Genomic DNA, 24689 nt, shown 5'->3' on the forward strand with positions numbered 1-24689 from the left:
TGTAGTGCTCCCCTCCCTGTGTCCATGTGTTCTCATTGTTCAACACCCGCCTATGAGTGAGAACATGCGGTGTTTGATTTTATATTTCTTTGCTGATGGTTTCTAGTTTTTCATTTGTCTCAAGTGTGTGTGCATAATTGATCATTGAAGCATTTTTAAGTAGCTGCCTTAAACCTAAGCTCATTCTAATATCATTGTCCTCTCAGTATGAGCATCTATGGATTGTCTTGTTTTTATTTGCTTTGAAATCTTCCTGATTCTTGGTATGATGAGTGATTTTTTAATTAAAACTCGGGCACTTTTATATTATGTTATAAAACTCTGTATCTTACTTAAAGCTTCTCATTTAGCTGCTTTCTCTGACACCACTCAAGTTGGGAAAGGGTGGGGTGCCACCTTGTTATGGCCAGATGAAGGTGGAAGTCCAATTTTTCAGTTCACCTTTCAGTAACACTTGAGGCAAAGGCTCCTGATCATTGCTAAGAGAGGATGGAAGTTTCATCTCTGCACGTGGTCTCCACTGATACCTTGGTCTGGGTAATATCATTACCGCTGGATGATAGTGAAGTCTTAATTCTCTACAAGGCCTCCTGTGATACCACCGTATTCATAAAGTAAAGGGTGCTTCATTACTGCTGGGTATGGGTAGAAGTCCTTGTATGGTCACCACTGACAACACTGCTGAAGAGGGGCTTATTACTAGTTGATGGGAATGAATGTTCTGCATCTTACTTGCCTTCACTAACACCACTCTAGCAGAAGTATTTGTGCGCCTTGCGACATCCTCATGAGGGTAGAAGTCTAGGCTCAACACTTGGCTTTTGCTCAGGTTATGGGGGGTGGAGCTACAGTTTTTTTCTATGGCGTTCAGCTGTAAAGGAGGAATTATTGTCTAAAAGCATTTTGTCTTGTTAGACTGCATCTTTCCTATCCATTGGTTAGAGAGAGTGGGCTTTAGTTGGAGCATTGTTTATACCCATTAGCATTTTCAGATTGCCTACTTCTTCAGCTCCAAGTCTGTGATATATGACACAAACATAAGCCCAGAGAACTTACCACCATGCTATAACTTTTTTCCCCAAGTCCCAAGCTAGTCTGCCTTCTCTGTATTATTCATAGTCTTCTTACATTTATTTCTATATAATACCCAAGGTTTTTTAGTTGTATTTAATGGAAGAAATAGGGAAAAGTACATCTACCTCGTCTACCTGGAAGTAGATGTCCCACTGGCCTAATTTTTAACAGCTAACCTGCATTTAAAAAAAAAGTGGGTGTGCCACAGAAAACATGATGCGAATAGAAAGTAATAGGACTAGGTTTTGTTGTTTTTGTTTTATAAAATTACTGAAACCAACCTACTTATATGAGTGCTAATTCCTCGAAATCAGTAAGTTATCCTTTGGAGATGATTCTGCTTTCAAACATTTTTAGAACTCCTTTGGATGTAATTTTAGAGAATGAACTGTATTCTTTCGAACATTCTCAGTGGCGTAAATTGTAATCTTTTAAGGTGGTGTTTGATTTTTGGAAGCAAGCCCATGTGTTCAAGAGCCAAATGGGTAATAAAACAGATGACCAAATTGGATAATACAATATACTTCCTAGTCTAACACTCTGTTTTAAAAGAACAGTGTAAACCAAATCAGTTTTAGAGTGATAAAGCCATGTCTTTTATATTATACAAAACCTCCCAAATACTTCCAACTTTCACATAAGCCTGATTAGCTGTGGGATGAATTTTGCATGAACAGTCCCATTTGCTATCAAATCAACAATTATTTTCTGTGGTTTTTGACATAAATATTTTCTTGGGTCCTATGAATATTGGAGGTTTTCCCTGTAAACTTTGTGGTTTTTTATGGGGTCAACTTCAAAACAACATATTCTATCACTGTTCTCCTCAACTACATGTTATTTTATACAACCTCCCCTTGAAAGTTCCAAACTTTCAAATCTTCTCTGTTTCTTTTTACTATTCAAAATGTGTAGCACAGGCTTTACAGAAACCTTCGCGTTCAAATTCCCCTTCGGTATGAGTCAGTGTTCTCATAGTTAGCCCTCTGCATGAATAAGTCTAGTCTCTTACATTTTCTACATTTTCATCAGTTCTTTGAACTTCATCATGAACATCCTTATTACTTTTCTCAAACCTTTGTGCCGGTCAAAAACAACTTCCTCTTTGCAGTCCTTCAGAACCATTATTGTCCCTCTAGATATCTTGTCATTTATGTTTAACTTTATAAAAAATTGTGTTAATTCTGTGCTTTCTACAGTTGTCATTCCCCAACAACATTCATCATAGCCTATAGCCCAAGAAAGACAAAAAACTGCTGCTTCTGTCTGCTGCAAACAGAATGACTTTACAGCATGTTCCTGTCATGCCCACTGTTTGTTTTGCCAAGCCATATAAGAGCATGAGCTTAATTACTTCATAGTAATAGATTACTAAATACAAAACATCATTTTATTTGCTTAACTATAAAGCTCAAAGTCACATTCCCGGCATCTAAAACAAATGATAGACCTAATTCACTAAGTAGGGAATTGCCCTTTGGCAAATTCAAGAGCTGCTAAATGAATTATTCAATATTCAATATATCCTCTCTCAACTACCTGATTCTTTTTTTCCTTCTCATAGTTCCTTTTCAATTCATGGTTCAACTAATGGGGGTTGGTGTCAACTTGTGGGGAAAGGGTTGCAGTATAATGTAGGGTTTAAAAGGACAACCTTTGATAGACAAACTTGGTTCAAATGATGATCCTCCCAGGTTACCAGTTGTACAAATTACTTGGGAAATTTACTTAACCTCTTCCAACCTTAGTTTTGTCCTCAGTAAAACTGGATAGTAAAAATTACCTCTTAACACTATTGTGAAGTTTAAAGAGGTAATATGTATATGGTGTTTTAGCACATTTGCACTACATGTTTGGGTGGTAGCTATTATTTATTAAATGCCAGTTACTTTGTCAGTTATTAAGAACTGTAAGTAGAATATGGTGTTTTCTGGCAAAGTGTTCAAAATCAGCATAATCCTGAGCTCACATCCTGTCTCATCAGAAGGCAAAAATAAATCCAAAAAGTAAGTCTGAAGGCTGTTACACCAGGAGTTCAAGGCTGTAGTGAGCTGTGATCATACCACTGTTCTCCTGCCTGGGCAACAGAGTAAGACTCTGTCTCTAAAAAATAAAAATTAAAGATAAGTTCAAATAACAAAGGCTATTGTAGTTCTCCACTGTATAGCATTAGGTTTTCTCCCTTGAATAGACCAGCACTGCAATACTGTAATAAAGTTATCCGTAAGCAGTTACTAATTTTCTCATGTAGATTATACTCATAGAAGCAAGCTATGTTCTAAATCCTTCTAAGTTTGTCTGGTTGGAAAAATGCTTTGCTTATCTATATAATCACTTTCAATTAAACTGCCAGTTGTTACTCGCCTGGTTCAAGCACTGACTGAGGACCCATGAATATTCTGCCAGTGGAAGCAGATATAAACTTTAAAATTAATTGATTTCTCAGTAGCCAGGCCAGTCAGCCTCAGTCAGAGAGTTCCACCCAAGTTCCTCTGACTCCTGAAATCATTTTCTCTAGCTATGTAACTGATCATGCCAGTGAGTTCATTCAGAAATACAGCAGCACAGGCCAGGCACTGTGGCTCAAGCCTGTAATCCCAGCAATCCGGGAGACCAAGGCTGGTGGATTACTTGAGGTCAGGTAATCCTCAAGTAAACCAGCCTGACCAGCATGGTGAAACCCTGTCTCTAATAAAAATACAAAAAAATTAGCTGGGTATGGTGATGCAGGCCTGTAATCGCAGCTACTTGGGAGGCTGAGGCAGGAGAATCACTTGGACCTGGGAGATGGAGGAGGCAGTGTGCGAAGATCACGCCACTGCACTCCAATGTGGGAGATAGAATAAGACTCTGTTGCCAAAAAAAAGAAAAAATACAGCAGATCGAAATGTGATACTGAGCTTATCATGGCTGCCCTCTTCTCCAAACAAAAGAACACAATGCAACTTATACCCTCTGGAAAAAAAAAGATATTCCATGGCAGCAAGCAAGAATTGAATTTGCAATAAGGAAAAACTTGACCAGCAGGGTGTTCAATCTTCTAGAATGGCTGAAAAGGCTGCAATATTTCTTTCATTAAGATTTCTGAGAAAGGAGTAGATACAACAGAGAAACAAATGAGGTTATCTTAGTTGTATTTACGAGGTTATAGTTCTGTAATCACTGGATATGTGCTGGAAAGAGTTGCATTGATAATTGATTTCACATTCTGCTGGTATAGGCTGAAGCCCTTTTTTTAATCTTTTCTTCCAGTTTCTCATATCTGAGATATCTTTACTGTTTTCAAATGTAAACATTTGTAAATGAGACCAAGACAGCCAACTGGACATCTAACATATAATCAAATTGTTATTTTGCTGTAGATATTGCCAAATAATAATTTTGAATATTTTCTTTTGTTTGGAATCCAGCAATGTATTTTTCCTCTTCAAATAATTTTCTATTATCACTGTAGTTTTTTTAAGTTGCTCTTATTTAAAAACTTTAAAATAATTAAATTTAATCTCTTCCATGAATACTTATCTAATAATTATTTTTTTAATCCTCCAACCTAACTTTTTCATAGTAATCAAAAATCTTGATTAGTCAGGAAATTTCACAAGCTTTCCTAGCTAATGAATTCAAAGATGAAATTCATTTTTGAATTCAAGTCACCTATCCTTAAAAGATGAAGAGGAAAGAAAACAAATTCAGGAAATAAATCCCCAGATCTTTCAATAGTAATGGATGAAGTACCAAGCACAGCACTAAAATATATGTTTAAAATTATTTTTGATCAGCATTCATTTTCCATGTTAGACCTCCATGTTCAACCATTCTCAATTTAGAAGCATACTCTGAATCAGGTGCGGTAGCTCACACCTGTAATTCCAACACTTTGGGAGGCCAAGGCAGGTGGATCATAAGGTAAAGGTCAGGAGATTGAGACCATCCTGGTCAACATGGTGAAACCCCGTCTCTACTAAAATACAAAAAATTAGCCAGGCATGGTGCCATGTACCTATAGTCCCAGCTACTAGGGAGGCTGAGGCAGGGGAATCACTTGAACCCAAGTGACAGAGGTTGCAGTGAGCCGAGATCACACCACTACATTCCAACCTGGTGACAGAGCAAGACTCTGTCTCAAAAAAAAAAAAAAAAAAGGCGTATTCTGGCTTACTAGCTCACCTACAAAACTGCTTGCTTGGTCGGTAGAAAAGACATCAGATAGAATGATGCAAGGAGCTGGTGCTAGAATGAAGGTGAGAAAACAAGAGTCAACAAAGAAATAGGGGTACGATCGTATCATTTAAAGATGAGAGACTACAGCAAGCATACATTCTCTCCTCCACCTTTAAGAATTCAGAAATGAATATTATCACTTTAAAGAAGGGGTACTTATTAATCCATCTGAAAGCTCATGACCATTGATCTTCTGTAGGCAGAACTCATTTTGAAGACATTTCCATAGCTCGTGCCTCCACAGGAATTTATCACATGATTAATTTTTAATGTAACTTAGAGATTTCAAAGACTGTATTTGAATAATGGTAATAATTAATAAATACTGGTTATCCTCACCTGGATAAACTTGCTTCAGAATCAGAACACTGTTTCCATCATTTTTCCCATGGTGTTATATACATAAACATCTCTCTGTCTCTCCAATATATTTTGAGATTAAATACCAGATATAGCTCCCCTTTATTTTTAAGTTGTGACTAAATTTTTTTCTTGAGATTTTTCAAACTGAATTTTGTTCCCTTAAAGTGGGGTTAAAATTATCCCTGGCAAGCCAGCAGATGGCTATGAATGTATTTAATATGACCTTGCTCCAATGTTAACATAAAACCACGGTAGGCAGACCCTTACTGTTTCTTCGTTATCTTTTCTGGCCATGGCTAAGAGCCCAAATGATGCCACTTTACCAGAGAGGTATTCTGTACGTGCTTTCTACTTTAATCACATCCTTTCAGCACCATGAATCTTGGCCTGACAGATTATCTTCTCCACAGGCAGGCAGCCACATCCAGACATTGATGGGGTCCCAAAGCCTTCAGCATCGCAGCCGGGAGCAGCAGCCATATGAGGGAAATATAAACAAAGTGACCATCCAGCAATTTCAGTCACCATTGCCTATTCAGATCCCCTCTTCACAGGCTACCCGGGGACCTCAGCCTGGACGGTGCTTAATTCAAACTAAAGGGCAAAGGAGTATGGATGGATATCCAGAGCAGGTGAGAAGTGTTTCTTTATTATTGATGAATTTTCAGGAAAGAAAAGTCCAAAGAATCCATGATTCACCCTCTCTCGTTAATGTGGTCTAGGACACAACACCATCACCATGTTGAATGAGGTGGGGTCCTCTTTGTTGGGATTTTATCATTCTTTCCAGTGGTTAAGAACTACAATATATGGGATTTGTGGTTGGTAAAATACCCATTTTACGTAAGAAAAAATTGATGGGGCAGAATAGTTGTTCCAGTACTATCCTACACCCCCTTTTACCCACTCCTAACTCCAATTTAGCTCTAGAGTACAGCTTTTGAATGTTATAAAGAGTTTCAATGGATTGGGTATATTTACCAAGACGTCTAGTAAAATCTACAGTGTGAAAATAAACTATTATTTCCATCTGTAGGAATATATCTTTTAAAATTCCTACCTTCTGATTGTTGAATAGTACAAAGATAAAGCTTTACTGTGAAGATAATTATAAACAGCAATTAGAAGGGAAATTTTTCTGACATGCTTCAGACGTTACCGATAAATGCCATGTAGCAAAAAGAATTGCACTCTTCAACCCTATCTAAAATTAGGATTTACTTTTCCACTGTAGAATCTGTTTTAGTTCCTTAGGACTGGAAAACTGAATGGGATTGCATCTGTTGAACTATATTAATCTTAGAAAGTAAAATATTAAGATCTTAATATACTCTTAAAATTAATTTCTCTTCATTATTTAGATAGGCAATATTCCTACTGACATTTCTAACTTTTAATATGGTCTATTAAAGTTTCATTTTATTATTACTTATCAACATTTTACATATCACTCCACCTGACTTTCTAAACATAGCAGGATTAACTTCATTCTCCAGGTTCTCCCTTACGTTGTTAAGAGCCGTTTATCATTTGGATTCCAGGGGCTTAAACATCTCCTCTCTTTCTTAACATCCTTCTTGAAGCCTGGATTATGCACTAATCATTCTCAGAATCACAGATAATTTTTAAATTAATCACAGATAATTTTCTCCCTCTCCTGCTTTAATCTAGGTCAAGTGTTCAATTTAAGGTGTAATAAATCAGACAAGTGCCTTTAATCAGATAATGATATGGAGTTTTTAATTCCCCAGATAGTCTTAAAAGTTACTAAAATTTTAAATTATGCTTTACCAAAGGCATCTTAGGAGGTTAAAAAATTGTTCATACATATGACTTGCCCATAAGTATCATAACCTAGTTCTCTGATTTAGTTATTCTTCTTAATAGCTACATAGATTTTTCCTCCCAGAATTAGTGCGTTTGAAAAATCCACTGAAAGTAATGCTGTCGGCTTCCACCTACATTGAAAAGTAGGTTTAGTGTTAGCATTCAGTTATTCTGAGCACCCTAAACTTAAAAGCTATTTTAATACTATTTCCCAACAAATATGTAAATTATATAAAGTTTGACTGGTAAGAGGATTATTAAGTTGTTTTTTTTTTTTTTTTTTTTTTTTGAGACGGAGTTTCGCTCTTGTTACCCAGGCTGGAGTGCAATGGCGCGATCTCGGCTCACCGCAACCTCCGCCTCCTGGGTTCAGGCAATTCTCCTGCCTCAGCCTCCTAAGTAGCTGGGATTACAGGCACGCGCCACCACGCCCAGCTAGTTTTTTGTATTTTTAGTAGAGACGGGGTTTCACTATGTTGACCAAGATGGTCTCGATCTCTCGACCTCGTGATCCACCCGCCTCGGCCTCCCAAAGTGCTGGGATTACAGGCTTGAGCCACCGAGCCCGGCCGAGGATTATTAAGTTTTAAAGTTTACACTTGTATTGAGTTTAGAACATTATGAATTTCAGAAAAATGTATTTAGAGTAGCTCTCAAATGTTTCGATTCACAGATTGATAACATCAAGTGCCTTTCAAACTGAGAGATAAAATTTAAGCATTCAATGGAATGCTTAAACCTGCCTGAACTATAACTCGGAATTGTAGAACTGCCTATATGTAAAGGAAAGGACTTAAATATAACATCTTTTGGTGTCCTAGTTTTTTCTGCCTTGGTTTCAGGCTTGAATGGTTTAGGATGTATTGTACATTTCAAGATAGCTAGAAGTGAGGAGTTGCAATGCTCTTAACACAGAGAAATGATAAATGCCCGTGGTGATGGATATCCTAAACACTTGACTTGATCATTACACATTCTGTGCTGTGACAAAATATCACATTCACCCCATAAATATATACAAATATTATTATGTATCAATAAAAAAGACTTTGGAGTGAAAGAAAGCCTAAACAGCATTTAAACAACCAGTTCTGGTCCCCAAACTATGCTACCTGTCATCGCTAGTTGTTCTTGAGTCAGTTTCTTAAAGCTATTTCCACAATTAGCCAGCTCATATTGGCACACTGTCATGTGCTCCTCTTCCCAACTACACCTTCAGTGACATAGTAATAGAGTGAAGTTGTGGGAAAAATTATACCAGGAAAATCAGCAAACACTCCGAATCAGGGCACTCTCCCAACCCCAACCAGCTAGTTATTAAATATCTTATAGCACACCACTGACTACTACCCTGATTTCTTTCATCTCTTTTTTTTTTTTTTCCTAACCTCTCCATTTCTTCATTTAACTTAGTGTTCAAGAAAGAGATACTAGGACTAGGTCTCAGAATTTGGAGTTCTAGTTTCATGTTTATGTTTTTCAGCCATTTAACCTTGGCCAAGCTGTTAACTCTTCCTGAGAATCTGTCTCTCCTGATAAAATGAGAACATTGCTATGCACCAACAACATTCAAAAAGAATTTGTGAAAGTCAAATAGTACAGTTCTACACGCACGCGCACACACACACACACACACACACACACAGAGTAAGCTTGGCACTGTGGGTACAGAAACAGAAAACAGAAGAAATAGAATAGTTTAAGAATTCAAATATTTAAAGAAACAATGATTATCATTCCCAACCTGTTACATCTACAGGTAGAAAAATAAACCAAAAAACATTCAAAGAGGCTGAAAGGGATTTTGTATTTCACTCATAATGAAACAATTTCATGTGTTTTTCACTTCCCTAAATTATATTTCTTTTGAAAATTCAGACCTTTTTAATAAGAATTTGTGGTTGTGTATTTTAAAGGAAGAATTTTATTTCAAATTTAACAAGGAAAAAATGGAGAAAAACATGTAAAACATTTAAAGACTTTATGGAGTTTCGCATGAAAATTATAGAGTAGTAATTTAAGTGCAAAGACCAATGAGGTAACATAAAATTTCTAATGTAGATTTTGGGCATATAAATCAAAACATTCTGTTTTAATAAGACATTTCTAGTGGTGCTATAAAAGAGCCGTAAAGAGAAAAGCAAAGTTCAGCTTAAATTATCTAACGACAATGGTAAATTTGGCCAGGTACAATATGGAAAAAACCTAAATCATTCAACATTTTTAAGAGCAAGGAGACACAATAAACATGGCACAAAGAAAGTCTATTCAGCATAATAAAACACAGCAATTTCTATTACAGTAAAGCTTGGAAATTTTAGTTAAACAGTAGTCACTTGTTGAAATACTACAGATTTTAAAAGTCTGATTGCAGTGAATACACATTTTTTGATTCAGGGAAAGGAAACTGAATGAAAATAATAAAGAAAAGGATGGCAGTTACCATATATTAAGCACCTGCTGTGTGTTTTGCACTATTTTTCTCACACACAGGTCTGGCATCAGGGGCATTTGACCTGTACAGTTGCATAAGGTCCTGCACTTAAAAGGCCCCCACATTTGGATTAATGCCCTGTTGTCACCGTCTTGTAATTTTTATAATTGTTGATCAAGGAGCCAACGTTTTCATTTTGCATCGGGTCCAACTATTTATATTACTGGTCCTGCTTACTTACTCTTTTATTTAATCCTCATAATAATCTTATTTTCTTTTTACAAGTGAAAAAACCGAGGCAGAGAGAAAATAATTTATGGAAAGCGTAATTGGCCAAGCTAGAATTTTAAGTCAGGTTTTTCCTGACCCCAATCCAAGTCCCATTTCCCAATCTTTCTGTAAAACTCACCACATGATCTCAGTGCCCTCTCTGTCAAATGATATTAATTAAAGCTGCCTGAACTCAGAATTACAGAACTGCCATATAGAGTATTCAAGGAAACTCACATGAATACTTCCAATTGCTTTGAAAAGCAAAAGCTACTGAACAAATGGGAACTTTTATTGTTAACAGAAACATACCTCTCTATATCTTAATGTCACTGAAAGAACTAGTGGATTTTTTACTCCATTAAAATAAGTTCCATGTGGAAATGAACATATATAATAAATGCCAAAACTGACAACATTGAATGAATTAGAATGAGTGTCATTTGTTATCTAAGTGGAGTGTTGAACTTTTTTTAGCCATAAAGAAGCACTTAGTAAAGTTTGATGTCAGTGATAAAACCATCTAAACTTTCCAACCACCCATCACAATAAAAAAGGGCAAAACAGTCAAGAACTCTAGAAACCTAAACTTCTAGTTTAATGCACTTATTTTCCTGTTTATTTTTCAGAAATAATGAGTATCAAGTCTGTTTCAAACTCTAGGTTTAAATTAAACAAAATATATGGAGGTTATGTTTCAACTATAAAATGTTACCCAGATTCGATGTATTAATTTCTGTAGACTGTAAATCTGATTTCAAATAATATTGGCAGCAAAAACCATGTGCATGTCACTAAAGTTCATTATCAGGGTATTTTACTTGAAAGGGAGATTTCAATGCATAAGCCATTTAGATTAGTGACAAATATAATAAAGGGTAAGAGTCAGAGTTGTATTAAGTAGTGAACTGAATAAAACAGCCAGAAAGTGGTTTGACTCCCATTCCACATGGAAAACTCTTAGTCGGAATATTCATCCTATTAGATCTTTCCTTCGTTTCCCACTGTAACTGAAAAAGCTTAAAGATCCCATCCACCTTATCCTCCGCTTCACAATATAGTAATACTTTATATAAATTGTTCCTATCCACAGCTGTAGAATCTGTTCAGCTGCAGAATCTGCTTTACAAAACACTGATGTCTTGCTCTTATCCCCAGATAAACTGATTTTATTAGTCTGCATGTGTCCTGGGCAGTAAGACTTTTGAAAACTCTCCAAGGTGATTCTATTGTGTAGCCAAGGTTGAGAAGCACTGCTTTAGATATTCCATAGCTCAGCAATTTATCAGCTAAATAATATATTGACAATATCATTATTTAAAAGCATACATAAGTTGCCCATAAGCTGCTGGATATTTTTAGAAGAAACTAACATTAGCTTTGTTTTTCCCTTTTGTAAATGTACAAGACAGAGTATATTTAAATAAGTAGATAATATAGATGCCAAAGCAGAAATAAGAAGGAAAAACATCAGCATAATGCTTCAAACCTTTTAAAACCCTTCTATGTATTCACCGATTTAATTTAATTGATAATGCTGTGATATTGGTCGAACAGTTTCCATTTTATAGACTAGAAAACTAAGACTAAGAGACATTAAATGTCTTGCCTGTGGTCACACAATTTAGAAGCTGCGCTGGGGTTAGATTGCAGTCTCATGAGTCTACCACATTACTTGCTGCAGCCTGCCACACTATAGCCAAGCACACAAGTCAAAAGTAAATTCACATTGGAAAAGAAAAGCAATGGAAAAATACACCCTTCACTTCATGTCTGCCCTAGACAAAAGGACCTCCCTAACATATCATAATGGCAGAAGTCCAACCAACCTAACACATCAGGATATCAGGAGTTCCATGGCTGCCTCCTGCCAGCGCCTACAAGTATACATGGGAACTAAAGCTTGTGCCTGAAAGAGAACTTGTAAGTTCACATTAGAATCATCCTCAGACAGAGAAAAAATTATATACATCCATCATATTTAAGGGAAAAAAGTTCCAAAACATACAGTGACACTGTAGTCTATCTTAGAAGAAATCATTTTAATACTTAATATTATGTGGAATATATAAAACAGTTAGTTGAGAGACATGATTTCAGACATTTCTTTATATTAGATGCTCTGGTCAGCTGTCCAAAGAGCACGCAAGAGTTCTAGGTTAGGACTTTGTTTATTGTATGCAGGTGAAGAAAACTACATTCTGCTGAGTAATGGAAGAAGAAAAATTTGGAGAGATTTATTTTATGTTAATTAGAAATTTTTAAATTAAAAGGGAATCGTTTAATAAATGTAGTTGTAAAATAGGTATTAATGTGATTTTAATCTATGTTATTTACTCAAATGATTTCAGGGACATCCTATACCTTATCCTGTCCTACTTAAAGAATTGCTGGCCGGGCGCGGTGGTTCAAGCCTGTAATCCCAGCACTTTGGGAGGCCGAGGCGGGTGGATCACAAGGTCGAGAGATCGAGACCAACCTGGTCAACATGGTGAAACCCCGTCTCTACTAAAAATACAAAAAATTAGCTGGGCATGGTGGCGCGTGCCTGTAATCCCAGCTACTCAGGAGGCTGAGGCAGGAGAATTGCCTGAACCCAGGAGGCGGAGGTTGCGGTGAGCCGAGATCGTGCCATTGCACTCCAGCCTGGGTAACAAGAGCGAAACTCCGTCTCAAAAAAAAAAAAAAAAAAAAGAATTGCTATTTGTGAATATTTCTCTGTAGAATTTTGTTTTCCAGTCATCAAAATAATGCTTCAGCTCTGAATTCATAATTCATAGTTTAACACAAAGAATGTATAACTCAACATCACAAATTCTGTCAATTGACTTTACAAGTTGTCTGCAGTCACATGATAAAAGGCAGTAAACATTGAAGTAGGAATAAAAAGATTTATTTCAGTATTGCACCAAATATATATTACCTCATTTGTTGTCTTAAGTCCAAAATGAAAGAAATGAAATGAATAATCTTAAAAATTTATTTCCAGACTAAAAAGGCATTTGAGTTTCTGTTTCCTAGATATGTACAGAACCAACTAATTTTTTCTGAAATACCTAGAAAATGCTACATCAGGGATTTTATTCATCAATGTTGACATCAGTCCTCTTTTTTTTTTTTTTTTTTTTTTGAGACAGAACCTTTATCACCCCAGGCTAGAGTGCAGTGGGGCAATCTCACTGCAGCCTCTGCCTCCTGGGTTCAAGCAATTTTCTTAGCCTGCTGAGCAGCTGGGATTACAGCATGCTCCACCACACCCTGCTAATTTTGGTATTTTTGGTAGAGATGGAGTTTCACAATGTTGGCAAGGCTGGTCTTGAACACCTGGGCTCAAGTGATCCACTCACCTCAGCCTCCCAAAGTGCTGGGATTGCAGGCGTGAGCCACTGCACCCAGCTGAGCAGTATATCTTTTTGAAAGATTTAACTAGGGATTTGAGCTGGACTTGAATCTTTCATTCACAACACAAAAAGATTTGAAAATAGGATTCATATTTCAAAAAATAATAATTATCCTTGAATATTAACATATATACATTTTTATAATTACTGTTTCCTTTTTTGAGCCTATTTCACAGGCTTTATGAGAAATTTGGAAAATCCAGAGAAGTTTTTTATGACTAAGTAATGCACATAATGTAAGTAAAAATGAAAAGTTATAATAGCTTATTATTGGATAGCTTTATCATAAAACTGCTGTTATATAATAACCCATAAACCCAGGAGCTAAAAGTAGCAGCAACTTTAATTTCAAGTTTAAGTTACATATTATGAAGCATTCTCTCTGCTTCTGTCAAGTCCCATAGTCAAATCTCCATCCTTATTTTATTTGACCTCTCAGTCATGTGGTTTGACTTTTTTCTTGAAACATTTTTCTCACTTGGCTGCCATAATTCTATTGATTTTCCTCTTACTACTTCAGCCATTATTTTCTGGTTTCTTTGTTGGTTCCTCTTCTGTCCTTGACCTCTAAATGTTGGAGTGATCCACGGCTTAGGACTTGACTCTTCTCGTCTATCCACATTCTCCCCTGAATTCAGCTCTAGGAATTTGAATACAAATTCCAAAATTTGTATTCCCAGCCTCGGTCTCACTCCTTCACTCCAGATGTCTATATGCAATTAGCTACTTAACATCTTAACCTGGATGTCTGATGAGTTTGTTAAACTTAGCATGGTTTTAAAAAACCTCTACCAGACCTACTTCCCTTCTAGACTTCCCCATTTCAGTTATTGGCCTATCACCCTTTTGATATGACCCAAGATCCATGACTCTCCTTTCTCACAGCCTGCACTCAATCCATAGCAATTTCATCAAGATATATCTTAAGGGCCGGGTGCGGTGGCTCAAGCCTGTAATCCCAGCACTTTGGGAGGCCGAGGCGGGTGGATCACAAGGTCAAGAGATCGAGACCAACCTGGTCAACATGGTGAAACCCCGTCTCTACTAAAAATACAAAAAAATTAGCTGGGCATGGCGGGGCGTGCCTGTAATCCCAGCTACTCAGGAGGCTAAGGCACGAGAATTGCCTGAACCCAGGAGGTGGAGGTTGCGGTGAGCCAAGATTGCGCCATTGCACTCCAGCCTGGGTAACAAGAGCGAAACTCCATCTCAAAAAAAAAAAAAAAAAAAAAAGATATATCTTGAACCCATCACTTCTCACCACCCGCACAGCTACCATCTTAGTTGGGCATAACCCACCCCAACTACTTCAAAAGCTTTCATATTGCTTTCTCTTCTTCCAGTTTATCTCCATTTTGTCTATTCTCCACTACTAGAGTGATCTTAAAAAAAAAAAAAAAAAAAAAAAAAAACATAAATCATATCACATCATTCTTCCTCTTAAAATACTCTAGTGGCTTTCAAAATTTCTGAATAAATTTTAAATCCTTACTATGGCATAGTGTCCCTATGGATCTGGCCCCACCTACCTCTCCTCCTGTTCTTTCCTTAGCTCTGTCATGCTGACCTTGCTTTTTAGCAGCTTTATTGATATAACTTATATACAATAAAGTTCACCTGCTTAAAGTGTATAATTTATTGTTTTTATTACATTTTTACAGTTGTGTGACTATCACTATAATATGACTTTACAGCATTTTCATCATTCAGAAAGAAACTTTGCATCCATGAGCAGATACTTTCTATACTCCCTCCAGCCCTAGACAACTACCCATCTACTTTCTGTGTCTATATGTTTGCCTATTCTGGACAATTAATATGAATGAGATCATATAATACATGTATTTTTGTTATTTTCTCCTTTCACTTAGTATAAGAAACTGAGTTTAGCATCTATCAGTATTTCATTCTTTGTCATTGCTAAATAATATTCCATTGTATAGATAGACCACATTTTGCTTATGCATTTATCAGTTGATGGTTGATGGACATTTGGGTTGTTTCTACTTTTTGGCTATTAAGAATATGCTGCTATGAACATTAATGTACAAATTTGTGTATAGATATATGTTTTCATTTTTCTTGGGTAGATAGAAGTGAAATTGCTGAGTCATATGGTAATTATGTTTAGCATTTTGAGAAACTGCCAAACTCTTTTCTAAAAGTAGTTACAACATGTTACATTCTGAGCAGCAATGAATGAGGGTTCCACTTTTTCCACATCCTTACCCATACTTGTTATTGTTTGTCTTTTGTGTTATAACCATTCTGTTCATTAGTATGTCATTGTCATTTTGATTTACATTTCTCTAATGACCAATGATATTGAGTATATTTTCATATCCTTTTTGCATGTTTGTATATCTTCTTTGGAGAAATGTCCATAAAAATATTTTGCCCATTTTTTAATTTGGATGTCTTTTTATTATTGAATTGTAAAAGTTATCTATATATTCTGGATATACAACCCTAAACAGATATATCATTTGCAAATATTTTCTCTCATTCTGTGGCTTTTCTTTTCATTTTTTTATGGTCTTTGAAACACAAACATTTTTAGTTTTGATGAAATCCAAAATATCAATCTCTAATATCATCTTTGGTTTCATATCTAAGAATCATTGGCTAATCCAAGGTGACAAACTTTACTCCTTTTGTATTTTAATCAAAGAGTTTTATAATCTAGGTCTTATGTTTCAGCCTCTGTTCTACTTTACATAACTTTTGTGTATGGTGTAAAACATGAGTACAGATTCATTCTTCCACATGTGAGTATCTTGTCCCAGCACCATTTGTTGAAAGACTGCTTTCTCTCATTGAATTACATCGAACCCTTTGTCAAAATTATCTGACTATAAATGTTAGTATTTATTTAGGACTCTCAATTCTATTAAATTGATCTCTATGTCCATCCTATGTCATCTTGTTGTTTCGTGACTTCATAAAGACCAGTCCATCTTCAGGGCATTTACAACTGCTGTTCCCTTTGCTTGGGATAGTTTTTCATTTTCCTTATTGTTCATTGCTTGATCCTTGATGTCATTCACATTTCTGCTCAAATGTGACATACTCAGAGAGGACTTTTTTACCTACTCTATCTAAAATAACTCTTTCCTGAGGCAAGAATAAACTTAAAATAAATAAGTAGAATAGTTTCTCAATCCCTGTCAGTCATTCTCTACTATCTCTCTTCCTGTTTTCCACAGCTCATCCCACTATCTGAAATTACTTGTTTGTTGTTTATGTCTCTATCTTCCTTATTGGAATGTAAGTTCTGTGAGGTCAAAGATGTTTTTATTTGCCTGGTACATAGTAGGGAATCAATAAATGTTTGTGGAATAAAGTCATAAATCATGATTTCCGAAACAGTTATTTTCAAAGCTATAATGATTTCTCAGAGTAGTTTATTTCAAAGTCATTGATAATTGAGGCACTCTGGATAACTGACATTCCTTCTAAAACTCATCATGTGTTTTAACAAGGAGTCATTATATCCTTTTTACTAAGGCAGGCAGGGAGAATTTTAGCCTTTATTCTTTCTTATTTATTTATTTATTTAACTGAAAGGGCTCACCCAGGCTGGAATGCAGTGGCACAATCATAGCTCACTGCAGCTTCAAACCCCTGGTCTCAAGTGATCTCTCACCTCAGCCTCCTGAGTATCTAGGACTATAGGCCTGCACCACCATGCCGAGCTAATTTTTGTAACTATCCATTTTATCACAAAAGCCTTTCTAAAATAAGACCCAGTATTGTAATTAGAGTAAGATTAACACAGACTGGAAGTATCAAGTAAAGTAAAAGTAAAATTATGGAAGCAGACTCTGAAAGACCACTGATTGCACTACTACTGCATATATTTTCAGCCAAAAATTTAGTGTTTTAAAAACAGTCTCTTAAAAGAAAACTGAGGCTGGCGCCCTGACTCATAACTATTATCCCAGCACTTTGGAAGGCCGAGATGGGAGGATCACTTGAGCCCAGGAGTTCAAGACCAGCCTGAGCAATAGCATGAGACCTCATCTCTACGAAGAAAATTAAAAAATTAACCAAACATGGTGACACATGCCTGTAGTCCCAGCTACTCCAAAGACTAAGATGGGAGGATCACTTGAACATGGGAGGCAGAGGCTGCAGTGAGCCAAGATCACACCACTGCACTCCAACCTGGGCAACAGCAAGACCCTATCTGAAAAAAATAAGAAATAAATAAAAAGAAAATTTAAATAGTGGTTCTTATTAAATAGGCTATTTATTAGCTACCCAGACCTGATCTTTTACTAGAACACCACATTTCCTCTTTGCTGATCCTCTTTAGTTTTAGACTGCTTTTTGGATCTAATGTATGCTGTCCTCTTCCATTTTATGGCTTCTTTGGGCCTTAGCAGGCAGGCAGAACTCCTTATGTGTGAGAGGAATACTCTCTCTGACATACTTTATGAGACCCAGTAGTCACAACAAAACCTGTTAGCCATACCTTAGCATGCCCAAGAGCAGTCTAGCTTCAGATCAGAATTTATGTTTGTTTTTCACATTTATCAAACTACACTGTCATCTTTATTATTTCTATTATTAAAAAAATATATTGAGACAGTTCTTCATACACTTGGCACATGTGAAATTTGTTTCTCTTAGATATTTAGTGCCTTTAAGATTTACAATAATATAAAATAGATACAGTCACTACCTTGAAAGAGAACAACTAGAAACTACTCTCGGCAATTTACTTTGTAAATTAAACCTGTTATATTTGTTTCCTTTGAGTTTTATAGTGGCCTGGAGAAAGCCAGAAGTGCATATACCTTCCACATATTATGTTGTGCAATATGAAATGTTCACCTTAGAAAGACATAACCCCAATTTTAAATAATGTAATTGGAATGCATAGAAATGTGGAAAACACAAAAGAAAAATGCTTTCATCACATTGGTTGCTTTCTTCTCATTTTCTAATTAATAAATAATAATAAAAAGATCGACTAGCATATTGAATAAAGCTAAAATATTTCTTCCAGCTACATCAGGCTATTATAAGTTTATATTCATAAACAGTGACCCATATAAAAATAAAAATTATTATAAACTGTAAATTCTACTACTTATGATAACTAGTTTTAACAAATCTAGCTCAATTGAAGGAAAAGTTGTAATTAAACATCTTTAAAATAAAACATGGGATGATACTTATAGTACTTGCATGTACTTGTTTTTCACATTTCTAAATTACTCATAATTTAGAAACTACTCATTAATGACTCTATATAAAAATCATATTAGTGCATAGTTTTTCATCCTTGTGTTACAAGTGAACTATCTAATAGTTAAACATTATGTTTACTATTATGAAATATAACAGTGAATTAAGTATAGGATTATTAAACAGACAAACCCAATTGATCCAGGCTCCAATGATAATGTATGCTAATTAAGTCAGAAATAGGACTCACTTTGCCTTGAACTAAGAGATGGGGATTGAAGATACCTTCACAATAAAAATATGAAGAGTGTTTGGGCATTTGCATTTGCCATAAGCAAATTAATAGGCTAAGCAAGAATGCTGGGAGGAAAAATGGGCTGCTTAAGAAAGCAAATGTTTGCCATCACAGTCCAGTAGAATCCAGTACGTGGTTATGTAAACACAAAATATATGCTAAAGTATGCCATCTTATTTTTTTTCTTAACTCTTTATTAATCTTTTGTGTGCTAAGCTTTGGTAACACTTGGTTCACCTAATTTCAGTACTTACACTGAACTTAAAAGTTGTAAAAGAGCTGGGCACAGTGGTTCACAGCTATGATTGCAGTGCTTTGGTAGGCTGAGGTGGGAGAATCACTTGAGGACAGGAGTTTGAAACCAGCCTGGGCAACATAGCAAGTCTCTGTCTCTACAAAAAGTAACAAACTAAAATTATCCAGGCATGGTGGCATACCACGTGTAAGTCTCAGCTGCTTGGGAGGCTGAGGCAGGAGGATCCTTTGAGCCCAGGAGTTCAAGGCTGCAATAAGCTGATTGCAACACTGCACTACAGCTTGGGTGACAGAGTACAACCTTATCTCCAAAATAAATTAATAAATAATAAATAATAATAAAGTTATATAGTGATTTTTCTTTATGTAACCAGTGTATACTGCCTCTTGGTCCAAAGTCTTTCATTTATCTGGGATCACCCTGTCCCACCTTACCTAGAGATCTAACATTTTCCCCATAGCCCAGACACACATCTCCTGCTCAGGCTCTCCAGAAATTCTTAGGTTTGTTAGAGTTCCTCTAGGTCATCCCTGGCACTGATGTCATTTCTGCTGAGTTCTTTATCTATACTCTTTTTATTAACTTCTATAATTGCTGTCATTTTTACTACAGGCTTATCCCATGGCGGACCCTCCTCCTAATGCCATCATTTCCCCATATTACTATAAAACAAAAGGTTTTCATGTTTAATTGACTTTTTTTTTTTGATGATTTGGGGTATTGGGGAGGTAATATAGCACAGAACATTAGAATGTTTGCCTTCACAGTCCTGAATGTTTGATGGCCATTCTCTTTCGCCAGCAATATCTCCACTTTGTTGACCTCTTCCACTAGACCCTACCACACTGTTCTCCTCTTCCTTCTAAAGTGCCTAACTTCTACTCCAGGAGCTGCTACTAGACTAGAAACCCTTCACTGAGCATTTCATTCTTCCTTTTTTTCACACTTACATAAGCTGTGGCTACTTTCCCCAACTAAAAGATCTAATATTTTTAAACAAAGAATTATCTAACAAGCAGATGAATTATTCTACTCTACTACAAAGTGGGCACAATTCATTTAAATAGCCATATATTCTCTCACTCTACATTTTAAGATTTTGTTTCACTTACTCAGACAGTCCTTTCTAATCAATCCGAATATATTTATGGTCAATAGCTAAAATAATGCACAGTATTTTAAGTGTTTATAACACTTTAATTTTTAAAAATGGCTAATCAAAATTTAGTCCTGTACATGGTAACAAATGAGTACTTGCTAATATTGTCTTGCCCAGGTAATTTCAAGCTAGCTTCCATCATAACTGATGCATATAGAAACATTAAATATTTTGTCAAAGTTGATACTCTTTTTTGTATCAAGTCAACATTGGGTAACCCTAAGAACTCAAGTGAATTGTGAATCTTTTCTACCAAAATACAGTTATTTGAAAATATTTAGCTTTGATAGCTATTTACTTACCTTTTTATATCTTTTTTACATAGTTTTGTGTGAGAATAGAAAAGAATCCTGGCCTTGGATTTAGTATCAGTGGTGGAATCAGCGGACAAGGAAATCCATTCAAACCTTCTGACAAGGTAAGAAAAGAATATCTTTCTGACAATTTTAATTAGAAAAATACTATCTCCTGCAGTAACAAAGATTAGAAAAAAATTCAAGTGTTTTTGCTGTGTTTTCATGAGCTAGCTAATTCTGAAGCCAATTAGAAACTTTTTCAGCACAGGGATAAAATAATTTACTCGTGCGCTTGACAAATACTAAGAATAAGACACAAATAGTGTCTAAACATTCTATTTAAAAGACAAAAATTTTTTGTGTTTTTGTGGAGACACTTCATGTTTTGTTTTTGTTTCTGGCTTCACAGTTGTATATATTTGTAAAGAAAGGTATACAGGCAGTTTCTAACAGGTTGTTTTCAAAAGTTAACTTGTAAGTCACTTATTTATTATTTAGGAAATTGTTTTCTCACAGTAGCAGAATGATTATATAGTAATTCAATGCAAAGGCAAGCTGACTGCCATCACTTGGATTCATCAAGCATGTAAGGAATTTTGCTAATAGAACTGTAGAATTGAGAAGCCACAGAAAACAAATTTTCTATGAGAAAAACAGGTAGCATTAGCAGAAGAATTAGGTCCTCCTCTCATTCTTACTCCTGCTTGTCAAACTATGGAATTAAAGCACCCCAACTCTAACCTCAGCCATTTCCTGGACATTCAAGATGTTGCCTGTGCTCACATGTGACCTGCCTGACTCTGACATGGACCATCTGATTTTTTATTTTTTAAATGTTTACCTGGAGCTATAAAACCTGCCCTACTACCATCAGTGTTTAATAGTCTCAGCTTTGAATCAATTAGTAATTATTCAATGACAATTGAAGCTATCTACTGTTGAGCTCATCAAATTACATTAAGTAACTGCATAAAACTTTAGGATGATAAAGAAAGATAAAAATTATTCAACCTGAGGAAGCTAAGAAAAGAAAAAAAAACAGAAAAAGGAAAGACAAAAATTAAATATGAATAAAACCTTCACAGGCTCTGTACTTACCTTTGAGTCACAAACTGGTCCACACCCTGTCAACTCATCACAATTATAAAAACCCATAGATTAATATCTGATTATAAGACCTATTTCTGAAAAACCTGAAATGCCATTACTCTGGAGCTTTCTGTAGCCTGAAACAGAGCCTTTAATACCATATTCTCCTCCCCTTCTTCCCAGTGATCTTGTTTCTTATGCTCTTCCTACCCTTCTTCTTTTCCTTTACGGAGAAGGTCAGGAGAAGAGGTTGTTGGCAATATTCCTATTATATACGCTAGGAAGGAAGAGACCAGAGGAAAATCTCCAGTGACCATGGATGGAAGCTCCTTTGGTCAACAGGCTGGAGCAGCTACTCATATAAAAGGAGTGTGTATGAGGCAGTCTTAAAATTAGGGGAATGCCAATTAGAAACATCTGTTTTTAAGTAACTACTATATTTACATTTTGAAATGATGTTGAGGATACCATTGATTTATTATAATGAAAATTTTCATGGCTTTGCCAAACCAACTGTTCACTTAATTTTAATGAATTATTAATACACCTTAAAACAAAAAGCTTAAAAGTTCAAAATTATCAGAAATATATGATGGCATTTTTGAAAACCTCAAATCATTATGTCTTACCTTGACTCCTCTTTTTGTGTCTCATTTTATATCTCTTTCATAAATTATTTCAATGAAAAGTTAATAACCTTATGATTCTTAGGATAGTTGAAATTCAAGCCACGTTTTTCTGTTATTTTTCACCAGCATATAATCTTTTCACTATATATTTGGAAGGTACCAGGTTAAAAAAAAAATTAAATTAAGGGTGAATAGGTTGTTAGTCAAGATTCAAAATACTGTTGCATTTCTGCTGTTTTCAACTGAAAGAGACTAGATCTGAGGCTTTCAGATCATTGCCTGCAATTCTTCCACTATGATGAATATGAACACTTTATAGCTATTCATTTAATTTCTCATATGTAACATTTTGATGACTCTAGTGAGACTGAACTATGTCTGTGATCTTGTAATTTGCTCTTTTGGTTAAATGTAACAGATACAGCACTTGAATTGTATAATGTGTCCGTTGAAAGATTTCCCCTCAAAAGTACTTTTCTTTGGCCGATTACACTCTAAAATCATTCATAATCTGAAAAGTCAATCTCTATTATTATAAAATTGGTGGGAGCCACTAGGAGTTCTAAATCTACAGAAGAATCTCAATACTGCCTTTCATTTATTGACCAGTTTCGGTGGCATGCCAAACATATGTGGACACTGGTTAACTGTTCAGAGGATCTAAAGACATTGACTCTGACAGTTTACACAAGAATTTAGTCCACTCACAAGGAAAGGGATTGATCTAGTGAAAATTCAAATTTTTTTTTTTTTAGCCCTAGTGCCCTATTCTTAAAGTGTTGCATAAAACACTTGCTGAACCCAGTGCCTGAAACTACCCAAAAATATTAAACAGTAAGAAAATGAAAATGTAGAAAAACAGATTGGTTTTTCATGAAATGGCTGATTTACAGATGGAAGTAAGAGGAACCAAGTTAAACAGATGATTAAATTCAACAAATACTGCCTGAGTTTGAGGCAGACTTATAAGGAATCTAGTCATGCAAAAGTTTAAACTTTAATATGATATATACTCTCTTCAAATAAATAAGTCATTGATTAGGAATATTCTCAAAAATGCACTATATTATTTTACTGTCTGTTCATGGATGTTTGAATGTTTCGCTGCTCAAAATTCTAAGTATCCAAGAACATCTGAATGTCTTAGAGGTACTGAGGAATTTCTGTACCGAAGTAATTAATACATTCTCTGCATTATTGTTGAAGGAAATTAGTTTCAGGGAAATGTCAAGGATCAATGTGAGACAGCATCCAAAATGATTACAATCAGATAGGGAAAGACTGAAAAAGCTTAGAGTTGCAACTGAGGTAAAAGTGAACTATATTATTTGGTCTGGCAGCTGTTCTGATCTAAGTTCTGGGGTAGTGTGAGATTGTTGCAGAAAAACACTTAGGGCAGCCCAAAAGTTAACATGGAGGAATCAAAATTAATCAAAATATGAGGGAATATTTTTACCAGACTTTGAGCATTTAGAAGACTCTCATCTAGCAAACTTAACTCCCCTTCAAGATCCAAGGTGGTCTTGATCAAATATTCTCTCCTCTAGTTAAAAGGATTGAGCACAATTCGCCTTGCAGTTGATACTGTCAGAAGGTTTAGTAGTTAAAAATACCAGTTCACTTACCATAGAACTCATTATTTCAGTATTTACTATCAAGCAGAAACTGCTTTTCCATACTTGGAAAGAGAAAGCAGTAGAACACTGGGTGAAAATGGCGCTGTGTAATAGGAATAGTTGCCTCTATCTTCTCAATGAAGTGTATGAAAGCCATGATTTAGTTTATTACAATAAAGAAACATTGCTGTCAAGTTGTCAAGATGCTGCAAAGAGATGAAAGATTTCAAGCCAACAAATCTGATAATAAACCAATAAAAATAATAGCCTTTTATTGAGAATATACAAGATGATGGGCACTGTATTAGGTTCTTCATATATATGAATTTATGTGATCTTCATAACAATTTCTGTTAGTTGAGTAGTAGTATTATTTCCCATTTTACTAAGGTCCAGAGGGGTTAATTAACTTGCCCAAGATCATTTAGCTGATCTGTGGCAGATAAGATTTGAAACCAAATTGAGCTGACTCCAAATGCTTTTCATAATAAGTATTATGATACATGCCTCCATCTGCAAATGTCACTTAGCAGAAGAGCCACATGACAAATTTATACCCTGGA

At 35.6% G+C, this 24689-nt stretch overlaps 1 protein-coding gene across 6 annotated transcripts in view; it reads left to right on the forward strand.

The window, feature by feature from the left end:
• LRRC7 (leucine rich repeat containing 7) overlaps window positions 1-24689 on the forward strand; it is a 565757-nt gene that overhangs the window by 508903 nt on the left and 32165 nt on the right. For all 6 annotated transcript variants that reach the window (XM_039474488.2, XM_074381000.1, XM_074381001.1 and 3 more), the window contains 2 exons: window positions 6069-6290; window positions 20822-20914. In XM_039474488.2, coding sequence (XP_039330422.1) covers window positions 6069-6290; window positions 20822-20914 — 315 coding nt within the window. The remainder of the gene's footprint in view (window positions 1-6068; window positions 6291-20821; window positions 20915-24689) is intronic.

The sequence above is a fragment of the Saimiri boliviensis genome, chromosome 11, assembly GCF_048565385.1.
Source record: "Saimiri boliviensis isolate mSaiBol1 chromosome 11, mSaiBol1.pri, whole genome shotgun sequence".
Lineage (NCBI taxonomy): Eukaryota > Metazoa > Chordata > Mammalia > Primates > Cebidae > Saimiri > Saimiri boliviensis.